We start from the raw sequence: 23515 nt of genomic DNA, 5'->3' as shown, positions 1-23515 counted from the left end.
GTTTGCACGCAACCCTCAGAAAGTTGTCATCCCTTGGAGTTACAGCCAGCACAGGCGATGCCTTTTTGCATCAGCAAAGATATGAGCAGCCATCCCATGTCTGCCCCAGAGCTTGGGATTTCATCTCCAGTGCTGCTCCAGGAGGACAGCAGAGACAAGCAAGGCTGGGATGAGCCTCCTCCACCTGTGCCAAAACCTTATACTTGGCCACATCACGTCTCCAGACAGATCCCATCATCCACAGCCATGGAGCATCGTGCCTTGCTCATCCTCAGGCAGGGAAGGGACACGGTGGGCCCTGGAGCTGGGGTGTGGCTTTGGGACAGAGCTTGGATCAGGGTTGGGGCAGTGGGATGAATCTCATTCTCACAGTGCTTGAATTGAACCAAAGGTGTCTGTGTCCAGGAAAAGGTATCCATGGGCTAACAGTGCCATTTCCAAGCTTGAAAGAAGTTTGAGGGGAATTCTGCAGTCTGGGACAATCTTGGCTGTTTGGAGAGAGGGGTTTTTTTAAGTACTGCAGGAAAAGGGGGATTTTCAAGTAATTTGGATGATTCATAGGAAATGTTGTTAGTGCACAGCTGAAGCTCTACCAGTGAACTTGTTCCCTTGAAGACTCTGTCCTGCAGTGTGTGAAGTTGAAGTGCAAACTTTCCAGCGATGTCAGACTTGAAATTGCTTTGAGTGCTTGAGTGGATGCACTGGGAGGTGAGGTAAGAGAGTCTGAAGAAGCCATGGGCCAGAAAAAGATGTAAATGGCAGCACAGCTGATTCACTGCATGTCAAGTGCTGTGGATAAGTCTTCAGCAGCAGTTTCTCTGGTGGTTTTGAATTAATTACCCTGCTGGTGCAGAGTTCTGGTATTTGGCATCCAAGGCACATTTCCTCTGTGACTGCTTAAATCAGTCAGGTTCAAATCACTGAGGTGAGTCTGCTCTAACACAAAGTAATTCAGCTTGTGGATGACAGCTGATACACCTGGGAGTAAATCTTCCTCCTAAGTATAATTTCTTGAACCATTTCAGAGAACATGGGTTTTATACATGTCATGTGCTGTGGTTTAGGATGCCAGGGAGGATAGAAGGAAAAAAAGTAGCTGGTGCAGAGTGTCTGCTGCAGCAGCAAAATAAGAGTCTGGAGTGCAGGATGTGGCCAGCTGGGTCCTGTCTGTCCACTGCAGGCTTTGGCTGTGCAGGGTGGATATTTCTGCTCTCCAGTGGCAAGAGCCAACTGAGCACAGTCTGGCTCCCAGAGAGCCCATCACCCTCTTCTCGGAGTGCTCTGAATTTCTTGAGACACTGGGGGAGAAATGACTTGGAGATGGAACAGAGGCCAGTTCGGCTGCCCCCAAGCCCCTTCACAGCAGGGATGCTCCCTCTGCTTCCCACCTCCTGAATCTCAAAGCACTCAGAGACTGCCCCAGGGAGAGGATCAGCAGTCCAGCAGATTGTAGATGAGGGGCCCAAGCAAAGCACTGCTGAGGCCAGTGATGTTATCACTAACAGCACTTTGTGCTGTGGCTTTTATCAGTACCTCCTCAGGGGTCATGGAGTGAGTCCCCTGGAGTCAGGACATTACAGTCCCTTCAATTTTTTTTTAAAGCAAGTTTCTTCCTCCCAAGACTGGAAAGAAAAACATCTTTGAGAGCACCCCTGAGAGCCTGGAGAGCACAGCACAGTGGAAAGGAGCCCCTTGCCTCATGGGGCTGGTTTGTAAATGTCCCTGTGATTTTTTAAATATGATATTTCCTAATCCATCCTCCTGATTTCTAAATCCTGGGGGAGAGTCACAGAAGACAAGCTCTACTGGATGCTATGTGCTGACCTACCTCCCAGAAGCCTTGCACAAGGGCTAGGAAGCTACCGGGAAGCTACTGGGCAAAGTATTCCAGGACTTGGACTCAGGCTGGACCACCTGATTCCAGACAAATTGTGTCTGGAAACCTGGGGCTCCAGCCCCTTTGTAAGCGAGTCCTCCCAGGTGTAAGATCCACTTGTACCTTGTCCCTTCCAACAGTCACCTGCAGGCCTAAATATCTTCTCTACTCAATGGATCAGCTTTTCGTGTCATTCAAAAGCTGGTAGTTGTTGAGATTAAAAAAAAACCCACAACACAATGGGCTGAGTGATGCTGTTTGATTATGCCTGAATGTTTTCTCTCCCCTCCTCCAAAGATCATCACGAGCTCCGGTTCATCAGCGTTTGGGAAAAGCACAGGGAGGAAAGTGCCAGATAAGGGGAAAGGCTCATCACATATTATTGTTACCACAGCACTGGAAATATCACTAACAAATCAATCAGGCCCTTGATGCACAAGGCCCTGCCCCACATCCCCTCTGGAGCAGCAGTCAGGACACGTGGGTCCCACTTCATCATCTGAGGAGCAGAGTGAGCAGATGAAAAGGGTACGGGCTGTCCTGGTTGGGTGCACTTGAGAATGAGCTCTGTCAAGGGCTCCTTCACTGATGGGCCTTCAGCTAATTTTAGCACCAATGATCAGCAGCTCAGCACAGCACAGGGGAGCCATGGTTTGCAAAAGCAGGAGTCCATGTTGGACACACCAGCCAATATTTAGGCAGACACAGGAATGGCTCCATGGGGTCTCCCGGACAGCTCTAAGCTTGCCATGACCATGCTCTGAACCAGACAGGGACACTCCAACTTCATCCCCAGAGCTGGGTGGCAGTGAGACCCTGTGGGGACAGCTGAACTGGGGCTCGGTGACACAAGGCAGCTTGTGGCCACGGTGCTTTCTGGCAGCAGATTGAGTTGCTCCCGTTGCTCAGAGGCACAACAGCCATTTGAGCACCCTGGGAAGCAGCTGGGTGCCCTGAAGAACAGGGTGCTTCACTGACACCCATGATGCAAATCTGGGAGCGGTACCAGCTAGGGACGAGCCTCTCTTCTCCTCTGCACTGACTGTAGCTCCAGCACACACAGCACAAGCTCCCTCTGCAGAGTCCTCTGCAAGGGGGAATGGGTCCTGGCAGGGACTGGTCTCTGCTACTGAACTGGAGGGCAGCTCCAACAACCCAGGATCAGATGCAGCTGCAGAGGGGATTCGTGATGGGAGCACAGCTCTGCAGGTCACTGCCCTGTGTCTGCTCCTGTTGGCTCTGAAATCGAGTGAAAATACAGGTACTGTTATTTGTCACTGTATGAGGCTCCAGGTGCAGAGCTCTTGTACCCATGCTCCTTTCTGAGCCACCTCCTTTGGGTCTGGGTGGTGGTGACTGATGCCTGGCACAGGAATGTCACACAGCAAGGACACCTCACCCTGATTACAGGTCCAAATCCCATTAGTACCTGGGGAGCAGATGGAAATCTCATGTGACTCAGGCACAAGGCTCATCACCTCTCTCCTAAGTGAGGAAGTTCCCATGCCGTCCCAAGGTCTCTTGTGATCCTGCCTCCAGAGGGACACAGAGTGCCCCAGGTCCCCAGAGCAGGGAGGGGGTGTGGAGGCTGAGCAGTGGCTCCCCACAGCAAATCTGTGTCACCTGAGCTGATGGAGCCGGGTCCCTGGTCTGGGATCCAACCTGTCACCTGAGACAGGCTATTTTTCTCTTTAAAGCTTCTCAAGAGAATTCAGATGTGGGACCTGCCTCCGCTCTCTAGGGAGACAAAAAAAGATCTGAGGCCAGCGAGGAAGAAAGGAGTGTTTTACGTTCACACAAGGGTGGACCTGTTGCAGCCGTGGGGTGCAGCAGTTGGCAGCATTCTCAGGTGAGGAAGTGGTGTGCCATGTTCCCAGGAAGCTCCTGGTCTGTGGTTCCTTCTTAGGACAACACGTAAGAGCCACGTGGCAGCTCACCTGGGCCAATACTCTGGCTCCTGCTGTGGCCCAGGGCAGATGATTACAGAGGCACAGTGTAAGGGCACAGGAAGGCTTCCCAAGAATAGTCCCCGAGCTCCCCCCAGTCCCCTAGCCTTAGGGAAGAGGTGGTGGTTCTTTGTGTTTAAGAACCCAAAGGATTTTTCTTCCATGAATTCATCCAGTTCCTGTTTAAATGCTTTGCATCTGTCACATCCTGTGGAGAGGAGCTCCACGGTTTAACTATACGTTGCACCAAGAACCACTTCCTTCTCCTGATTTCAAACTTCCCTCCAGGTAGTTTCATTTGGAGCTTGTATTCCTCTGCTGGAAGAGATGGTGAGTAATCACCCCTCCATGCCCTCACATGCCTCCCAAGACAGTGCAGGTCTGTATCACACCCATCACTGTCATCCCTTCTCCTGGCCATGATGCTATTCCTCACACAGAGGCTGCTCCAGAGCTTGGTGAATTCCTGCTTGCCTTCTCTGAGCCTCTTCCATATATCCCTCTTGAGACAAGGCAATGAGGAGAGCTGGACACAGCATCCTTAGTGTGGGCACATCACCGGCTCACGCAGTGGCAATGCTTCCTTTCTCATCCTCTGCTTCTTTCCTACTCACTTCCACCATTCAATTTTCTGCCTTCTCTGCCCCAGATGATTTGGAAACACCATTTAGCATGACTCCCAGGATCCCTTCCTGGGAGGAGATGCACCAGTCAGAGCCCATCGCTGGGCTACCAGTATTAGGACTGGTTTGTGTTTGCTCTGCCTTTGCCTGAGTTTCCTTGGCTGCCCGTCCCACCACACAGGGACACAGACCCAGCAGCTCCTTGCAGCCTGCCCTTGCCTGCTGTGCTCTGAAGAGCTCAGTGCTGGTGGCAAACATGATCACTTTGGCCCTTTTCCAGATAATTTGTGGGCACACTCAATGGTTCCCCACAGGTAATGTCCCTTTGCTGTGAAAACAAACCCCTTACTTCAGTCCTTCCTTTCCTGCCTGTAACAACTGCTCTGTCTGGCAGGTCTTTCCTCTTTTTCTCCTGAACAACACCATGTCCCTGAGGGGTTGCGGTGGGAGGCCTGGCCGGACATGTCACAAACCAGGTTTCCTTCCCCGCATCCTTGCAGGATGGCCCCATGATCCCTCTCGGCCAAGAGCAGGACCCAGGCTTGGCAGAGAGGTCTCTGACTGGAAGATGTCAAGGCTGGTGACTCTCACCGTCAGGGGAGAGTCTTGGGGGAGGAGACTTGGAGCTGGGGTGTAGGCTAGTGAGTCAGGGTGAGTGGAAGAGCTGGAACCTCATTAATAATGGAAACACATTAATAATGGAGATGTCCCTCTGATGCCGCAGTCATCCTGTGGCTGGAGGGAAGAAGGTGAAGCAATGGCTGCTGATCCACAGGGGAGCTCTGCTTTCAGCAGAAGCAGTTGACGGGCAGAGCACACCTTGGTCGGGTGCTGCCAGTTTGGCAGGAAGCCCCGTGTTGCCAGAGCTGGGATAACCCGACAGGTACAGAGGATACTGAGCTGTATGGGGTCTCTGACACCCAGGCTGAGCTGCCACACCTCAGAACCACCAGCACTTGGAATTCCTGCCCATCATCTTATATTCCATGGAATGAGCTGCTGGTTTTTTTCCACAACAAACTCTTGCCCAGTAAAACACCCTCCTTGCTAAGATGTGAAGTGGCAGGTAGCGGAGGACATGTGGGCAACACCATAAGCAGGCCTTGCAGCCTTTCTGCTGCTGCTGGGGCTCCAGGGACTTCTACACCTCTCCTTCCACCTCAGCCTCTTTTCATCTCTTCTGGGTTTGTTTAGCTTCATCTCTCTGTCTTCTCAGCCTTGGCATCTGGCAGCCCCACCAGGGACCTTCATTAGTGCCCACACCCAGCCCTCCGAAGCCTCCAGTGACTATTTTTCCCAAAATGAAGGGGGACCCAGGCATTAGGCTGCTCCCCTGAAACAGCTCTTGGCCAGGGACTTGCCCAGCCCATTGCACAAAGCTCAGGGCTGCCCAACCCTGCCCTCCTTCCCAGCGGGGCATAGAGCTGGTGACCTGCAAGGTCTTTACTTCAGGTGTCCTTTCTGTGCTGTGAGACTCCTGGGATGGGGTTTTACCTTTAGTAGTGAAACAGGCACCCAATGATCCTCTCAAGGGGCAGCTGATACACCTGCTGGTGGCAGAGACACAAGCCCTGTTTTGACAGAGGCACTCCCGAGTGTGTCTGTGGAGCCAGGGTGGGAGAGATTGCACATGGACTGCCCTGGCAGCTTCAGGGGGCTCTCACCTCCCTCCCAGCCTTCATTTCTCTCTCAAGCAAGAGAACTCAGCTCCTGCAACATCTCCTGTGCAGGCAGCACCTACTCTCGGAGAAATTTGCCTGGAGGAGCGGGTGCTGGTGGGACTCCAGAGGTGCCCAATCCCAAAGAAGGTGAATCTCGAGGGGATGTGCCTCTACTCATCTTCTTGTGCCCTCACCTTGTTCAGGAGAGCAACTGCACCGAAGAGTGGGGTGTGGGCAGGGGGTGTCCTGGTCCCCAGGCATGTGGGGCACCAGGGGGAGGAGGTGGTGCTCGTGTGGAGCTCCAGCTCCGCGGGTGGGTGGTTGTGATGACACAGCAGAAGCAGAAATTGTACAAAGTCAGACAGGGAGAAGATGTTGGTTTGATCAGTGGAAGTGACTAATCAGCAGAAACCACCAGAATTTTCTGAACTCTTCTTACCTTTTTCATGTCTCCTTTCCTCCCTGCTGCAGGCAGACAGTACTTGGTGGGGTGGTGTGCCCGTGCTGTGGGATGCTTTCAGCAATGAGTGTTGTCGCTGGCACTGCCCCATGATGAGTGTTGGTGGCCCCATCTCAGGCTGGACTGTCCTGAAGACATTTGTTCTTCCTCCCAGAGCTGTGGGATGCTGTAGACACCTCTCTCTCTCTCCCTGCATCCCGGCCCAGATGCCCATGGACTGTGCAGACCTCTGCATTCTCTTAATCCATGGCTTTCCAGGACAGAGCAGGACAGAGGCAGGGACTAAGTGCCTGTCCTGCTCATGGGTTTGGAGACACCACCCCTCAGGAAAGGCCTGGTGTATGCTCTTGATGGGCAGGGATGGGAGGTCATGCAGCCCACAGCCCTTATGGAACAGCCTGTTTGCTAACTGGGTAATGGTGCTCTCCAGCAAACTCTTATCCTTCGCCAGCAGAGACACCAGCAAGAAAAGCAGACACCAGTATTCCTCATTAAGGGGAGAAAGAAAGTGCTAAACACCAGTACTGCTTGGTTAGCAGAGTGAGGAATGGCAGAGGGCTCTGAGCAGAGCACTTCTCCATGCTGGTCCTGAGAGAGCAGGCACTGCTGTTGGGGCAGAAAGATGGATACCTCAGAATTTGGTGCCCTCACACCAGCCTCTGGCTTTCTCCTTGAGTTGTCATCACCATCAGCTGGCTCAGCTGGTAACAGGGACTTGGAATGGACTGGTAAAAGGCCCAGAGTCACCAGCCCTGGGAGAGAAATGGGGATCTTGGGATAGGAAAAGCAAGGCAAGGCAGCAGAGTGGAGAGAGAAGGACCACAGAGGCTCATGTACATGAAACTTTAACCACTAAAACCACTAAATACACGAGACTTGGGCTGCTATAGCCTCAGAGAGGCCAAGAGTGGCTGAAGCCTCCTCCATGAAGGAGGTCTGCACAGGGCCCATAAATAACCCTCTTGGAAATAAAGAACTGATTCTTAATTTATTCAGCTTGGATAAAATCCTATCTGCTTATTTTTAGCCTGTGCTCTGCCTTGTGGTGCAGGCTGACACCATTTCTACCTGCCCGGGAGCCCTCTCTGGACACAGCCGTGGCCAAGTACGTGGATGGGATTATCCTGAGAAGGGATGCACAGCCCTCCTTCCCTCCCACGGGTGATTTAAGCACGTTAAATGGGAAGGGAAGAAAGAAGAGAAAGGAATGACATCTATGTGGTTTTTCTGGTGTTTCTCATGCTGATGGCAAGCTCAGCAGAATGAAGACCTTTCATTTCACAGGTTCTTTCCTCCTTTCCTGCAGCTCAAATTGCCCTGCCTTGCACAGCACACACAAGCACTGAGGTTGCAGGCAAAGTCCACTTCCGAGCCCGGCAGTGTGGGAGGAAGCTCTGTGATTAGGATGCACCTGTGAGCACATTCTTGAGCTCCTGGTTATTTTCCCTGTGTTTTCATTTCCACCATGAATGGCCGATAGCGGCGTGCGGTCACCAAGCCCTTTCAAGACGGGAAAGAAATCCAAAGAACAGTAATGATGGAAAAGATTAAATAGAGGAAATGTAACTTTCCTGTGCAAACCTGCTGCTGGGAGAGGAACCCCCGCCTGCTGTTGTTATTTGGCAGAGCCTGAACTGTCGTGCTTTGCATGGCTGGAGGCTGTGCTTGTTTTCTGAGCAAGTCCTGTCTAACTCAAAGCTTGTCTGGTGCGTTCCCACAGAGCCCCCTGATGGCTTTAGCTTTCATTCCAACAGCCTGCACGTTAATGTTTAGAGCAGCAGGAAAAGTCCCTATCAACAGCAAAAGGCTTTCCTGGAGCCAGCAGAAGCTCGGGATGAGATGTAGGGGGGCAATAACCACCTCCTAGGCACTTCCTGGTGTCTTCTGCCTGGATGGTTGCTGGGCAGCCACAAGTTCCTGCCTCCCATCTGCCTCTCTCTTCCTGAGGCTTTCACCACGATGCCTGTTTTGAGCTGGAGCCCAGGACTGTCAGGTGTTTCTCCAGCCTCTGGACTGAGCCTGTGGTCAATCACACAAGGAGTGTCATGGGGGATCTAGCCCCACCAGCCACATGGGGTTGATTTTTTTCTTAAATACTGCCAGAAAAGGGCTGGCAGAGCACTCCTGCTGTGGCAGTGGGTATGAGGAGGGCCTGGCAGTGCTGTGGAGGTGGCTCATCCCTGCTCTGTGAGAAGCATCCTGTGAAAACACTTTTGCAATGAGGTTGCACAAAGCTGGCTCTGTTGCAGGTGAAGCCAGTCCTGCCTCCCTCGGTGGCTGCGCGGTCCCACGTGTGATCCCACACACGGCCCCACTCCCTGACGTTGCTTGCCGGGTTTCTTGTTGTCAGGCTGGGGGCACACCCACAAGGGAGCTGACGCCAAGACTGCCAGGGGACAGCCCACCCCACTGGAACACTTTAGCCTGGCTTCGCCTGAGCACAACACCTCACACTGGGACACAAACACTTGTGCTCAACCAGCCAGTGCCTATTTGCTTTCCTTGTGTAAGGAGAGCCAGGCCAGGGCAGCCAGCCTACTTCCACACCTGCCTGGGGAGCCCTGGAGTGGTGACAGCACTGTCACACTGCTCCTGGTCCCTGAGCCACCCAGGTGAGGTGAGCGCAGCTGCAGCCCCAGTCCAGGGCTGGATGAGAGGTGTGTGGGGCCAGCAGCACAGCAGGAAGGAAACAACTTGTGCTGGGGGGAAGGAGGTGTCAGGAAGGAGGACGGCGAGGCCATCCTGCAAGGAACTCGCTGGAGCCAGTGTTACACAGCCTCTGAAAAACCAGACTGGAATGGGAAATATGCCTGAGGCAACACCCACGGTGTGAGCTGGCGGGGCGGAGCTGGGCCTGGTGGGTCAGGGTGCTGACCAAGGATGGAGCACTGCCCCGCTGGGACTCCCTCGGCAGCCGACGGAGCAAGGTTCCTGCCCTGGCGTGATCATCCACAATATGCCAATGGGAGCAAAGCAGCAGTGATGTGTCTCGAGGGCTGATGGCTTCGTTGAACATGGCAGTAAGAGCACCTGCCCAAGGACAGAGCTGGAGAGCTCCTGATGGTGTGATGACAGCCCAAAGGCTGCCTGGCCAGGCCTTTCACTGCTTCAGAAAGCACCTGGTCATGGACTGAATCCTGCTGCCACCTGTAAGGGAGGAAGGACATCTGTGTTCCCAAGGCCACAGCCAGGTAATGCCCTCACTGCCCAGCCACATGTGGGTCTCTCCCATGGCACCACATGTCTTTCCCTAAGCCCATACAGCATGGATCAGCCTGGGAACAATTCTCCTGGGGTGGCTTTACCCTGACCACCCACTCAGCCAGGGGACATCGCTGTATGTTCATTGGCCTCTCCCCCAAAGACCAGCTTGGGCTTCTTCCCATCCTTGGTTTCTTCTGTCACTTGGCTGCCCAGCTTATCCACCCACAACTGCTCCTGTGTGCTCCAGCACCCCTTCATTGCAGGGATGAAGGAAAGCAGTTTCAAGCATTTCAAGCATTGTTTGGGGCCCCATGAGCTGCACCCAGCCTCTCCATGGGCAGGATGGCATGCAGGCAGGGCAGGCAGGGCAGGTAGCGGGGTAGGATGGCCTTCCTGGCACCAGCACTGGGTGGGAGCCAGTGGAGCAGGTGCATGTGGGTCCCCATGCTGCCCTGCCCAGCCCATATCAAAAATGGTCCCAGAAAGGGACCCAGAAGGGCTGGAGGTGCCAAAGAGCTTGTCCTGCCCATGGGGACTTTTGGATCCAGACACAGATGCTGCCTGTGACCTGTGTGAGTCACCGAAGGACTCGGAGTCCTTTTTAATGCGATGCTTTTTGCACAGTGTGGGTCAGCCTGGAAAAACCCAGGTGCTGCTGTCCCCTCCCTGTGGTTGGGATGAATTTGAGCTCCCAGCTACGGGAGTTGGCTAAGGAACAGCTCACTTCTCAATAGCTTGTTTATGAGGATACAAACACCTCACCAGCATAAAAACAACTTCATGCCAAGTAGCCACTGTCTCCCAGTGCCCTAATCCTGGCAACCACTTCCTCGGTTATATTTTCATTTCTGTTTTCTCTGCCCCCTTTTCCATGGCTGAGCAGCTGCTGAGCAACGGCAGAGCCGAGGGGCAGTGGCGGGGGGCACCATGGCATCAACGAAGGCAGCACACCGGAGCTGCAGCAAGGCCATGGAGACACCGGGGACCTGTCCGTGTTATTTACGGCAGGGGCGAGGCGGTGTGTCCCCTGCTCTCCAGCCGCAGCTGCTGCCCAGGGCACCGCGGTTCGAAGATGGACCAGGGGGCAGGGGGGCCTGGGGCAGGGGGGCCAATACAGAGCCGGGCCCGGTGCTGGGGGGTCGGCTGCTATCGCAGAGCGGAGCCCCCCCGCCGCTGTGCCGCGGTCCGGTGCCGGCGGGGGCGGTGCGCTCCGGGGCAGTCGCTGCCACCCGGGCCGGCCGCCAACCCCCCCGCCCCGCCGGGCGTGCGCAGGGACCGCCCCGCCGAGCCTCCCTCCGACCGGCTGCGGCTGCCGGGGCCGGGACCGGCGGGGCCGGCACCCCCCGGGCGCGATCACCCCCTGCTCGGGATCAGCCCCCGCTCGGGATCAGCCCCCGCTCGGGATCGCCCCGTACCGCGGACTCCGCCCGGTGCCAGCCCGGCTGCGGTGTCACCGCCCGCAGCAGCGCGACAGCGGCCGCGGCCGGGCACGGCGACCTGCGCCGCAGGTGAGAGCCGGGGCCTGGGGTTTCGGGGCGCGGAGGGGAGGCCGGGGCTGAGCGGGGAGCGAAGGTGGCACCCCCGGGCCGCGGTGGGATCTGTGGGCCCGGAGCTGGGGATCCCTGCGCTCGGGTCTTGGGGAGGGCCGGGGGGTGGCCGTGTCCGCGATACGGACTGGGATGCCCGGAGCCCCCTGGTTACAGACAGGGATGCTGGGAGCCCCCTCGTTACAGACAGGCGTGCTCGGAGTCCCGTGGTTACAAACAGGGATGCTCAGAGCCCCCCCTGTTACGGACAGGGATGCTGGGAGCCCATTCGTTACGGACAGGGATGCTGGGATGAGATCCGCCGAGGCGGCAGTCACAGCTCAAACGCGGGCAGCTGCCTGGGAGGAAGGGCTGGGGAAACGAAAGCCGCTCCTTCGCTCTCCAGCTGCTCCAACGCTGCCCAGAAATGCTGCGTTTTAATTTTGCACAGTTCCCTTACCCCTCCGATGCCTCAGGCCAGGGGGGTGAGCAGAGGGAAAGAGGTTTCCACAGCCTGGGGAAAACCCCTCAAAGCACCTGCGTGCTCTGGGGATGCTGCTGCGGGGATCAATGCTGTCATGCCCTGAGCTGCAGGACGTCCCTCCAGGGCTGGGGGGGTGTCTCAGGTCAGGGCTTTCCACCTGCCTCCACCACAGCCCTTCCTCTGAGCAAGGGTTTTGCCTGGGCAGAGGACACTGAGCTTGTCCAACAGTCCTTGATGGAAATCCTTCTGCCTGGACACCTTGGAAGCATCCAGAGGGGTGCAGAAAAGTGCCTCTTACTTCCCATGTCCTATAGCAGCCAGTGCCATGCCACAGGCAGGGGAGGCAGCCAAATTGCAGAGGGCAGGGATGACAGCTGGCAGGGTGACGTACCCCTGTCAGGCAGGTGGAGGTCCAATGCCCTCTCACTTGTGTTTGCTTGCTGTGCCAAACCCAGCTCTCCTCCAACACAGCAGTGGGCGTATGCGAGGAGGGGACATTCACTTTGCTTATTAGCTGGACCTTCCCCAGCAGAGGCTTGGGCTGTCCTACCAGCCCTTCTCCCTGCTCCCACTGCAGGGGCCCGGGGCTGCAGCTTCCAAAGTGGGCACCTGGCTTGTTGCAGTCTGGCTGTGGAGGTTGGCACTGGCTGGGCAGGCAGTGGAGAGCAGGGACAGAGCTGGCCTTTGTGTGCTGCTGCTTGTGCCATCTTGCTTTTACTCTGCCAAGCCACCTCTGCTTTGCCTTTGCTCTTCACCTCCTCCACAGGCAGGTGGAAAGCCTGGCAGAATTCCTTCCCCTGGCTGGGATCTGGATCCAGCCAAGCTGTGCACTGTGCTGGTGTGGGCCGTGCCACATCTTTCTCCCTCAAGGCCTCCTGCCAGGAATCAACCACTATCTGTGATGCTTTGGGAGCTGCTCCATCCTGCTCGGTATCAGTTAGAGCAGAGCATATTTCCTGAGAAGAAAACAGTCATGAATCAGCTCTGATTTTCCACACTCTCTGCAGGCAGACACAAGGCAGTGCCCCATGTCGGGCAGGGCACAGGCATTGCGTACCAGGGGCTGCCAGTGCATCTGGCAGAGGCGTCAGCAGTTTTGCCCACTTCTCCCCCCGTCCCAGTGACTTTTAAACCAGCTCTTGCTGTCACAGAAGCATCTCTTGTTCAAGCACTGCAGAAACACTCTTTGTACTTTGAACAGGGCCCTTAAAGACAAGGCAAGGTGCCAGGCGCCGACAGCCAGAGTAGGGAGGGAACAACTGGCCCTGGCAGCAAGGAGCTGGAGCAGAGGTGGCAAACCCCACTCTGCCCTCGAGGACAGCCCCAGCACAGTCCCAGAGCTGGGTGGGAGCTGCCAGGCCCCTGCCTGCACCTGGAGGCCCCTCTTGCCCATATCCTGGCCCTGCACGTGGTCCCTGGCGTTTGGGCACATGCGTGTGTGTGTGTGTGTGTGGCAAGTCCCTGCCTGCCACACGTGGGTGTCTGCCCACGGCAGGCAGACTGTTCCTGCCTTGCAGCACTTCATGGTTTTATGGAGTGTCATCCATGCTTTGTTTGTAAATGCAGATGGATTGAGTGTCCCTGGGGATGTGCTGTGTGGTGCCCCTGGCACAGGGGTGGGAGCATGGCCACTGCTCTGGGTTGGGCACCAGAGCACCAGCCTGCCCTTGCCACAGCCTGTTCCTACCCCCTGCCACCCCTGCAGAGTGCCCTGCCGAGATGGCGAGTGCCAGTGGGGCGGAGCCCGATGCTGAGGATGCAGAGGAGGCTGAAGAGGCCATCTACGAGGAAGTGCTGCCCTGTGACAGGATGGAGCTGAGCCAGCGGCTGGCTGTGGAGGAGCTCATCACTACCGAGGCCAGCTACGTCCACAACATCCAGCTCTGTGTGTCGGACATCCGGGCACACCTCCAGAAGAAGCAGGTGACGTGGGGTACATCCCCCTGCCCAGGGGCTGGGCACTGTGGGGTGAATCTGTTGAGAGCTGCAAGATGCCCAAATCCCTGCAGGGAGGTTACCATGTGCTCACCTTCCACCTTCCTGCCTGGGCTCCCCCTGACCAGGCAAGGTCTGGGGTTGGATAGGCATTGGGTCTGACCAAGAACAGCTGTCCTACAACTGTAACTCTGTGTCTGTAACGTGAAAAGACCTCACTGCCCCACTTTGGAGCACAAACAGGTCTCAGCATTCCCAAAACCTCCTGAAACAGAGCATTGCTCCAGGTCCTGGGGTGTCACATGGGGCAGATGAGTGCTCAGGGGGGCGTGAGCGCCTCTGGAACACACAGCTCATCTCTGAGGTATTTGGCTTAGCCTGGGGCATCTTTGTTCCCTTCAGCTGCCTGATCTGGACCTGGAAGGGCTCTTCTCTAACACCGACGACATCCTCCATGTCTCCAGACGGTTTCTGAAGGGTCTTGAGGCCATGGCCACCCAGGGGCAGGAGCAGCTGCTCTGCATCAGTAAGTGGTGCACTGCCAATAGGTGACCTGTGCCCACCCATGCCTTTGCTGGTGCTGGAAGTGCCACTGCCCAGCGCTGGGCATGTGTAGATTCCATCCCCATCCCACCTGCCCTGACACCTCCTGCACCTCCCCTGGCTCTGGGAAGTGCTGCTGCCAGCACATCAGTGTCGCAGGGAGCCTGCCCCACAGGGGCAAGGCAGACCTGCCCAGCCTGCAGACAGTGGAGGGGGAAGAGCATCAGGCCCAGCTAGGCAGAGGTGCCTGGGTGCAGAGCACTGCCCTGTCACCCTTGGCTGGCACTGCTTTGCTGGCTTCACCCTTCCAGCAGGCTGGGGAAAAACCCCCACTCTCTGAGGGGTTTTCTCTGAGGCTATAGGAAAGGACCAAACTTTCCAGCCTCACTCTCCTTCCCCAGGCACCCTGTTCCATGAGTTCAAGGAAGAGATGGAGACTGTCTACAAGATCTACTGTGCCAGCTACGACCATGCCCTCCAGCTGGTGGAGAGCTACCGCAAGGACCCCAGGCTGCAGGAGGAGATCTTGGAGACTCTGAATGCCACAGTGTAGGTACCTGCTGCTGAGGCCACCACCTTCCTCTCCCTGTTTTACCTACTGGCTTTGCCCTTCGCCTCTCTGGACAAGCTACCTGTATGGATATGTGTCCCCAGTCTGGGTGTAATATCATGGCCACTACCTTTGTGGCATTTCCTGGTGTAATCCCTGGCAGCCCATCCTGGATCCTTGGGGCCACTTGTCGAAGGGCCACTACAGTTGGTGATTTTTTATGGTGGACCCTAAAATAAAGGATGGGTGTCATGGGCAGCTGCTGCCTCCCCCACTGTGCCCCACGAAGGGCACATGTTCCCCAGCTTGACCAGAGAGACAGGCTGCCCCTGTAGGACCTTCCAAACCCATCCTGAACTATCAGGTGGGTCACAAACACTGTTAGAGCCAGGAGATGCAGGAGTGGCAGCGGAGAAGCTCCTGGAATTTGCCGCTTAGAGCACGGGTGATGTGATTCCTGAATGAGATATGCCTTGCCTTTGGGTCAAAGGAGAGTCTTGCCTGCACTTTGCTCACTCTCTCCCTCCCTGTTGCCCACAGAGCGAGCACAGCTCTCGTGTCTCATAGCTAGACAAGCACAGCACTGTTCGGGGAGGCAGGGTGCCCACGTGGGGCTGGCACTGCTCTCAGGGCTGGCGGGGACAGCAGTGGTCCTGCAGCTGGAAGGGAGCAAGGGTTCACAGCCAGAAATCTCCTATGACTTTTGGGCTGCTGTCTCCCCAAAACACTTGTGGAGAAGCTGGCAGGAGCAGCAGGGCAGGAAGGCAACTCTCCACACCAACCTTGAGCAATTCCCCTCTCCATCAGGCCTCACACAGGTGCATCAGACCTCAGCTTCTTCCTGGTGATGCCAGTGCAGAGAGTCACCAAGTACCCACTGCTGCTGGAGAAGATCCTGAAGAACACCCCAGCCAGTTCCAGTGCCCACTCAGCCCTGCAGGCAGCTGCTCGTGCCATGGCCCAGGTCAACGCCAACATCAACGAGTACAAACGGCGCAGGGAAGTAGGTGAGCGGTCGGGGGGCTTGATGCAGGCGGGGGGCACAGCCCCTGGGAACCCCCAGCCCAACCCCATCCCCTCGGTGTTGTGCTAATTCCCACTTAAATCAGTTCAAAGCTCTCCTGCTGTCCACCCATCCTGCCTGGTGGAGCCACACACTCTGTGCAGGCAGCTCCTGGAACTGCTCTGGTCCTGTAAATGCCACTCTGGGCAAGACCTGAAGGCTGCAGGAGCAGAGTGGCATGGGCAGGGGGGCTGAGGATAAAACCAGTCTGTCTGCATTCCTGGGTCTGGGGAACTGAAAAGAACACTCCTGCCCTTGGGACAGGAGAAATCAGGCTCTCCAGAGATGGGAGCTTGGCTTCTTTTTGGTTTTCCTAGTACTTTCCTTCTTTGATGTGGGTTGTGCTTATCCTGTTGATCAGCCCCAGCCCCTGTGCTGTTCACCCTTGTTGCCTGCTCAGGCTGCTGTGGATGTTGCCTTGAAGTCTCCTCTTCTGATCTTTTCTCCCCCCACCTTGTGTCCCCCCCACCCGAGGCAGCAACCAAATACAACAAGGCCGAGCACCTGACGCTGCGGGATCGCCTGGCGCGCCTCAACACCCACTCCATCGCCAAGAAAACCACGCGGCTGAGCCGGCTCCTCATGCACGAGGCTGGCATCGTGGCCAAGGTGGGCAGCCCACACCCCTCTGCCTGCACCCAGGGACCTGCTGCCTCTCCTCAGGTCAATTCTGGGGCTTTCTGCTGCTCCCGAGGTGCCTCCCCCAAGGAATGAGGAGTGTGGGGCCAGGGTGGGGTGGCTGATGCTGACACGGGAGCCACAGTCCCATTGTGGAGCAGCCTAAGGATGCCTCCCGGTCCTCCATCCCAAGGACCAGCAGGGCAGGAGGGATGCAGGGACACACCTCGCTCCCTTCCTTGGAACATTGCAGGGCAGAACTTCGGGCCCCAAAGGACCTACAGGATCCTTGAGCATCCTAACAAAAGCAAAGACACCCTAGTGTCCCCCAGCACCATGACCACACCAAAAGCCTTGTTGCTGCTTGCACCCCAAGCAACCCATGTCTTGGCCCCTCTCCAGGTTCCTAGAGCCCTTCGGAGTCTCCCCTGCCTGTCCCCAGCCCTGTCAGCTTCAAGCAAGTGCCTGGCTGCTGTGTTAGCCCCCAGCAATGGGGACCTGGCTGGTGATAAGCTGCCTCTTGCCTTGCAGACAGAGGATAAGGAGTACGATGACCTGGAAGAGAAATTCCAGTGTGTGGCGTCCAGTGTGGCCACCCTGAAGGAGAACGTAGCATCCTACCTGGGCCATTTAGAGGTAAAACCTTGACCACTGGCAAGGGGTTGGCCCTGTTCAGGCATCAGGACCTGTTTGTTGGGATTGTAGAACACTTAGGAAAGTAATAGCTGCTGGGGATGTTCAGGGATTTGCAGCTCAGCTAAAGTGTCCTGTTGTGTCAGGGAGTTGCACAACGTCCAAGGATTGCTCAGGTCCAGGGGAGCTTAAACCAAAGCTGAGGCTTTGACAACACAGTCTGAGCTGATGCCATTTGAGAATAATCTGTCCTTAAACTTATCATTATTTCAAGGTCTTAAATGACTGAAAAGGCCAAGTGTTGTTCAGCCTGGGGATTCTTGCTTTAATAACGGATGTAAGGCAGAAATGTCCCCATATCAGTCCTGACAACAAATTTCCCTTCTGAAATCACCTGGGTCAGCAGCTACTGTGATTTTCTCATAGAAATTCCTTGGGGCATCTGAGGGAAATGAAAGTATGAGCGATGGCGAAACATGCAATCCCCAGACAGTATTATCAGGAAAGCCTCAGGAAATGGCAGAGGGTTCAGAAAGCAGCAGTTCATGGGCTGGAAAGACCTTGTCATAAAAATATTGAGAAGGGCTCCCCATATAGGATTGGGCAGGAGGTAAGGGAGTCTGATGCTTTCTCCCTTTCAGGCATTCCTGTTGCCCACCCCACACCAGCGTGACCTGCAGATGGATGAAGGACCTGCCCAGCAGTATCGGCACTTCGCAGAATGCCTCCAGTACACTGTTTTCCCAGAGTTTGTGAGTGCTCCTTGCCTGCACATCTCCTTCAGCCAAGCATTGCTCTCCCCAGCTTCTGCCAGGGCACAGTGGGGGGCTGGTTGCTCACGCAAGGCAGGGCAGCCAGGAGCTGAGGGGGACCCCAGAGCAGTGTCCTCACGGTCCCTTGAGGCCTCAAATTTGCAGCAGAGCCAGGAGCAAGTAACAAGATCCATCAGCAGTCCCAGACATGTGGAGTGAGGAACCAGCTTCAGGGTCCATCCAGGAGAGAAGGGAGGGCCTGGACAGAGTCACAACTACAACACAGCTCCAGAGCCCATCCAGGGCTGATGACAAGCTGCACTGTCTCTCTGATGGGTGCATCCAGGAGCTGGGCTACCTATAGCAGAGATCCAAGGACATAGAAACCAGCACACCCACAGTAACAGGCAGGGGCAGAGGGCCCTTAAATGGGCTGTGGGCAGGAGTGTGGAGGGAGGCCCAGGTGAAACTGGTCCGGGCCATTAAGGGCTCCTACCTGGTCATTTGCATGGAGCACAAGTTTGGAATTGTGGCGGGCATGACTGCTTTCTACCAACGGTTTGCTTTGCTTGGCATCCTATGTGCCTTCAGGAAAAGATGCCTCAGATGCTTCCCACTCCACACAAAGCCCCTCAACAGGTCCCCAAGCCTTTTACGCCCCGTAAGGCAGTGCCCCATGCAGGCAGCTGGTCCCGTTTGGGGAGCTCATGTTGGGGTTTGGGTTCTCTCACCTCGCAGAAGCGACGGCTGGACAGGCTGGTCTGCCAACCCCTCAACAGCCTCTCAGACATGTTGGTGGGGCCACAGCAGCTGGTCAAGAAGCGTCTGGACAAGCTGCTGGACTATGAGGAGATCCAGGAGCGGAAGAGTGAGATGGGCAGTGTGACATATGACGAGGAGGCAGCCATGAACACCTACCTCGCCATCAATGACCTGCTCGTGGCAGAGCTCCCGCAGTTCAACCAGGTGGCTGTGCAGCTCCTGAGGCAGATCCTGTGCTCCTTCATCACCCTGCAGCGGGACTTGGCTGCCCAGGTCCTGCAACGGGCAGACAAGGAGCTGGAGCAGGTGAGCGTGACCCGTCGGCGTGTGTGCCCAAACAGGCACATGAGCTGAGCCAGACCTTCTGCAGGCTTGGGACATCTCAGACATCCAGGCTCTGAAGGTTTACTGTGGCCCAAGCCCACCCTTGCAGACTAACAACTCCCTATCTAGGATTTGTAAGCAATCTCTCCTCCTCCCTGCCTGGGGAAAGCCAAATTTTCTCTTCTGCACTGCCAGAAACTGTCCTGCTTTCTCTTTGCGGGTACTACTGGTAATTTATTGGTGTGCTGCTGCCCGAGAGATCAGTGTTAACTCTGAGCTCCTGAGAGCTCTGTGCCAGGGAGGCAAGGAGGAGAAAGGCAGCTCCTGGCCTGAGGAACAAGCATCTCTCAACACCCATCACCTGTGAGATGTCTCCCAGCACTCCTCCCTGTGGTACTCTTGAGCCTGATGCAAACATGGAGGGTCAGTTGAAAGCCCTGGGGCAGAGCATGGCTCTGGACTGATCCATGATCGGGACGAGAACAAGGTGCAGTCAGGTGCAGGTGTCCTCTCTGGCAGTGCTCATACCTAGTCAGGAGGGTGGGTTACCCTTGCTGAGTCTGGGCTGCTTATGCTGCAGACATCTACCCTGGAGCTACACCTACCTGTCTCCCTTTGTAGTCATTTGGGACAGGCTGTGAGCTCAGGGCTGGACAGCAGAAATGAAGGATTGCTCTGGTTGGCTGAATATAGCCCAAGAGCCCCATGTGTGATGGTCCTGCCCAGAGAAAGTGGCTCACAGTCAGAGAGGTGCATCTTTATTGGCCAGGTCTGTTCTCTTGCTTTCTCAACCCTTTTCTTCTTGCTCCTTCTCTTCTGACCCTACCCACAGCTCTTCCTCTCCCCAGGGCCCTCTCTAATCTCAGAGTTTGTCTCCACAGATGCCCCACGGCCACATGCCTCTGCCCAGTTTCTGGAAGGTGATGGAAGACACCTTGCAGCAGTCAGGTGCTCAGCTCCGGACCTTCTGCCAGACCTTTGAGACCGTCATGCCGAGCCCTGTGACACAGGTAGGGGTTGGGAAGGGGATGTGTCAGGCCAGCTGGATAAAGAGATAGGACTCTGGCCCCCCAGTGCAGGACATCTCCTCGGCAGGGAGGTTGGCTCAGAAAGTGACCCAGAGGGTTGCCATGGCCACAATATTTCCCTCTGACAGCAGCTGGCTGGAAATAACCAGGGATGAAACAGCTCAGCAATTCTGGTTCTGGGCACTCATCTCCAAACCATGGAGTAGAGCAGATAGTGTGAAAGAGGTTAGGGGTCCTCTAACCTCTCACTGGGATGTGATCCTGCAGAAGGGAGGGCATGTGTACATGGAGGGCCTCAGTCTCCTGTGTGTTTCATCAAGTGCTCCCATGTCTCCTGCTCCCCGCCAGCCTCTGAACCCTGCTGAGGAGCGAAAGGTCCTTTCCCTTGTGAGCAAGCACGGCCCAGACAAACTTTACCAAGTGACAAGCAACATCAGTGGCAGCAAAGACTTGGACCTGACCTTGCTGAGGGGACAGATTGTAGCTCTGCTGCAAAGTGCCGACACGAAGGGGAACACGAGCAGATGGCTGGTGGATGCTGGAGGTACCGTGAGTACGATGGGCAGCCTCCCCCCGCCTTGGCACCAGGGTCAGGAACCAAACCCACACCACTTCCTCATCCTGAATGAAGCAGCGGGCCATGGCCTCCTGGGTCCTCCCTTCCAGGCTTTGTTCAGCCCAAACCCACCTCAGCTTTACCAGCTACACCCGTTGCCATTACCTGTGAGGTTCGGGCTTCCCGATTCATTCCCCAAGGGAACAGTCATGAAGTGTTGTAGCTGAGAAAGGAGAATCCACGCACACAGAAACACATGGAATTCCTCTTTTGTGGGAGGGGGTTTCTGCTGGATATTCCCTAGTGATGGACTAGTTTGAGCAGGGCCGCTGTGCCAAGCCAAGCAACAACCAAAGTGTCATTCCTCTCTCCTCTGACCGGTCCTACATGTGTCAGGTAGCGGGACCCCGTGACCTGTGTGTGTCCATGTCCTCCAGGTCCCCGAGGGTTTGTGCCTGCTGCAAAACTCCAGCCGTATTCCCCGGTACAAAGCCAGCAGCGTGGGATGGATTTGCTAACCCCGGAGAGTGGCGCAGAGAGAAGGAGACATTCCTATGCATTGCCTGAAGCTCCCAGGCCCCACGTAGCCACCTTCACCCCGACATTCCAGGTGAGAGTGGGGGACACCCCCAGGGCCGTTCCTAGCAACGCCACCAGCTCTGTGCTAGTTCTTGTGTGGGTGGGAAGGTGGACCTGCTTTTCCAGTACGCACATGGTCATACATGTGCAGCCACGTGCCCAGCAGGGAGTGTCACACCCTCGTGTGAGTGTCACATGAGGCTGATGTCCTCCTTGCTGACACCAGGGTGGACAGAGCATGACAGCTGTGCTTGGTGGGTCCCCAGTGTCCCTCCATGTGTGTCACTGCGGCACTGCCCTCTCAGAATGGCCTGCCCTGCCGTGTGTGTCCATCTTCCTTTGACTCTCATGTCCAGCAAGGGCTTCCTCCCTCCTTCCCTGCCTTTTGCAGGTGGTCGCCGGCTTCTCCTTCGCAGCCAGGAGTCCGCAGGAGGTGAATCTCCAGGCAGGGCAGCCCGTGGTGGTGCTGGAGCCGCACGACAAGAAGGGGAGCAAGGAGTGGAGCCTGGTGGAGGTGAACGGCCAGAGGGGCTATGTGCCCTCCAGCTACCTGGTGACCGTCCCCCTGCAGGAGCCCATGGGCTGGAGCTTGCCCGTGTGAGCATGGCCAGCCCACACCCAAGGGCACAGGCTTCACTGGATGGAAGCAGTCGGCTTGGCACCGGAGGACTCCTCACGGGAGATGCTGGAGGGAGGCAGCCCCGGTCTGGGAAGGGTGGGCAGAATACGGCCCGGGAGACAGGGGCACGAGGATGGTGCTGGAGGAGTGGTGGTGGGAGGTGTGAGGGTGCCGTGTCCCGTGTGTGTGTTTGCACGACGCAAAGCAGCACTGAGGGAGTGAGGGCAGGTGGCGGCAGTTATCCAGGGATTTGCTGAATTCTTTGTCAGTGACAAATGTGCCCCAGGGGATGATGAGGCAGCATTGCCCCTGGTTAGATCAGGACTGAGTGGCAAAGGTGCAGCGCTGCAGAGGGGCCCTAAGCCAGGCATAGGGCACCTGGGCTTCTGGGCATCTGCACAGCTGGGCACCTGGGCAGCTGGACACCTGGACACCTGGGCAGCTGGACACCAGGGCAGTCGGGCACTTGCGCACCGGGGCACTTGGGCAACTGAGTGCCTGCGGCAGCGCTGGCCCCGCGCGGAGCGGCCACCAGAGGGAGCCCCGAACCAGCGCCCAGTGCCCGCTTGGCGCGTACTGGGAGCACTGGTGCGGGGGCCGTGGGGTGCGGGGCCACAGCCCGGTATGGGACGGAGATCCCGGCTCCTAAGGCTCCCTGAGCGCCCCATCTCCCCACGACCCGGCGGTTGACGGAGGTCCCGTGGAAGAGGTTTTTGGGAGAATCAGTAAGTGCCGGTTGGTCCCTGACCTAAGGCTCGGTCTGAGGATGGAGATAGCACTCCCTCCTTCCCCTCCCACCACTCCTGAAGCGCCCCAGCTCCGTGCCTCACCTTCACTGCCGTCGTTCTGACACTGTTTGGAGATGCTGATGGGGTTGAGGGTTGGCATCCGTGCCCACGGCAGCACTGCCATGGTGTCAGAGCCCCCAGGGCACCGCGGGAGAGCTCAGACCACGGGACCACGCTGCCCACCCCTCGCCCACCGTGGGCAGTGCAGGCACCCGCCGGTCCGGCAGCCTGGCGTCGTCCCGGCTGCCCTGGGCATCCGCATCAAAGGTGCGGTGTCCCGGCTGGCGAGCGCCGGCACGCCGGGCCCCGTGCCCTGCCCGACGGGGAGGCAGCACACCCGGCCACCCACGGGCTCCCCGGGGGATGTGGGGACTGCATGCGGGTTCCCACACTGCGGGCTGGGCAGGGGGGCAGAGGTGGTATGTCCTCACCCAAGTCTTGTGCCATGTGGGGAGGAACGGGGTGGGTGCCAGGCAGGTGAGGACAGGCCCCAGACACTGTTGTCTGCACCCCACATGTGGGTCCGTGTGCCTGGTTTGAGGCAGAACTCTGTGGGGTTCACTCTCTGTTATAGCTGCAGGGTCCTGGGGTGTTATCTGTGGGGAGGCTGGGCGCAGCTGGAGCCATTGGAAGCCCCGAGCTCACCCACATGAAACCCCGAAGGTGACAGCAGTGCTGGAGTAGGGGTCGTGTCCTGGGGATGCTCCCAGCCTGGGGAAAGGCTGATGGGTTCCTCAGGATGGGAGAACAGACAGGCAGAGGGGATGAGGGTCATTGTGCAGGGGCTGTGTGTCTGAGGCTTATCTGCCAACAGAGCTCACACCTCCAGCTCGCTGCTGATGGCTCCTCTGGATTTTTCTGTTCCTAGTCAAACCACATCAGGTCGGATTTCCCTCCCCAGTCACCTTCCTGCCAGCTCAGTGGGGTGCAGTTGCAATCAGCCCTGCACCAGCACAGGCAATGGCAGGAGTCAGTGGCTCAGGTA

At 56.8% G+C, this 23515-nt stretch overlaps 1 protein-coding gene across 1 annotated transcript; it reads left to right on the top strand.

Moving 5' to 3' along the window:
* Positions 1-11021: 11021 nt before the first annotated feature.
* ARHGEF37 (Rho guanine nucleotide exchange factor 37) lies at positions 11022-23176 on the top strand. Its single transcript, XM_032703239.1, has 13 exons — positions 11022-11278; positions 13486-13703; positions 14118-14241; positions 14660-14807; positions 15616-15815; positions 16350-16480; positions 17021-17125; positions 17764-17874; positions 18613-18942; positions 19842-19970; positions 20337-20532; positions 20982-21154; positions 21515-23176. Exons 2-13 carry the CDS (start codon positions 13500-13502, stop codon positions 21722-21724), a joined length of 2061 nt encoding a protein of 686 aa, XP_032559130.1. The 5' UTR covers positions 11022-11278; positions 13486-13499; the 3' UTR covers positions 21725-23176.
* The last annotated feature ends 339 nt before the right edge of the window (positions 23177-23515 follow it).

Source organism: Chiroxiphia lanceolata, chromosome 15 (assembly GCF_009829145.1).
Source record: "Chiroxiphia lanceolata isolate bChiLan1 chromosome 15, bChiLan1.pri, whole genome shotgun sequence".
NCBI lineage: Eukaryota > Metazoa > Chordata > Aves > Passeriformes > Pipridae > Chiroxiphia > Chiroxiphia lanceolata.
The sequence above is the reverse complement of the archived record's forward strand: the minus strand, read 5'-3'. Positions and strand labels throughout refer to the sequence as shown.

Excerpts from the sequence above, each read along its gene's own strand:
- ARHGEF37 (XM_032703239.1), top strand. The coding sequence starts at position 13,500 with ATGGCGAGTGCCAGTGGGGCGGAGCCCGATGCTGAGGATGCAGAGGAG. Across the intron at positions 15,816-16,349 it reads CAAACGGCGCAGGGAAGTAG|CAACCAAATACAACAAGGCC; the intron begins GTGAGCGGTCGG and ends CACCCGAGGCAG. Across the intron at positions 19,971-20,336 it reads TGCCGAGCCCTGTGACACAG|CCTCTGAACCCTGCTGAGGA; the intron begins GTAGGGGTTGGG and ends GCTCCCCGCCAG.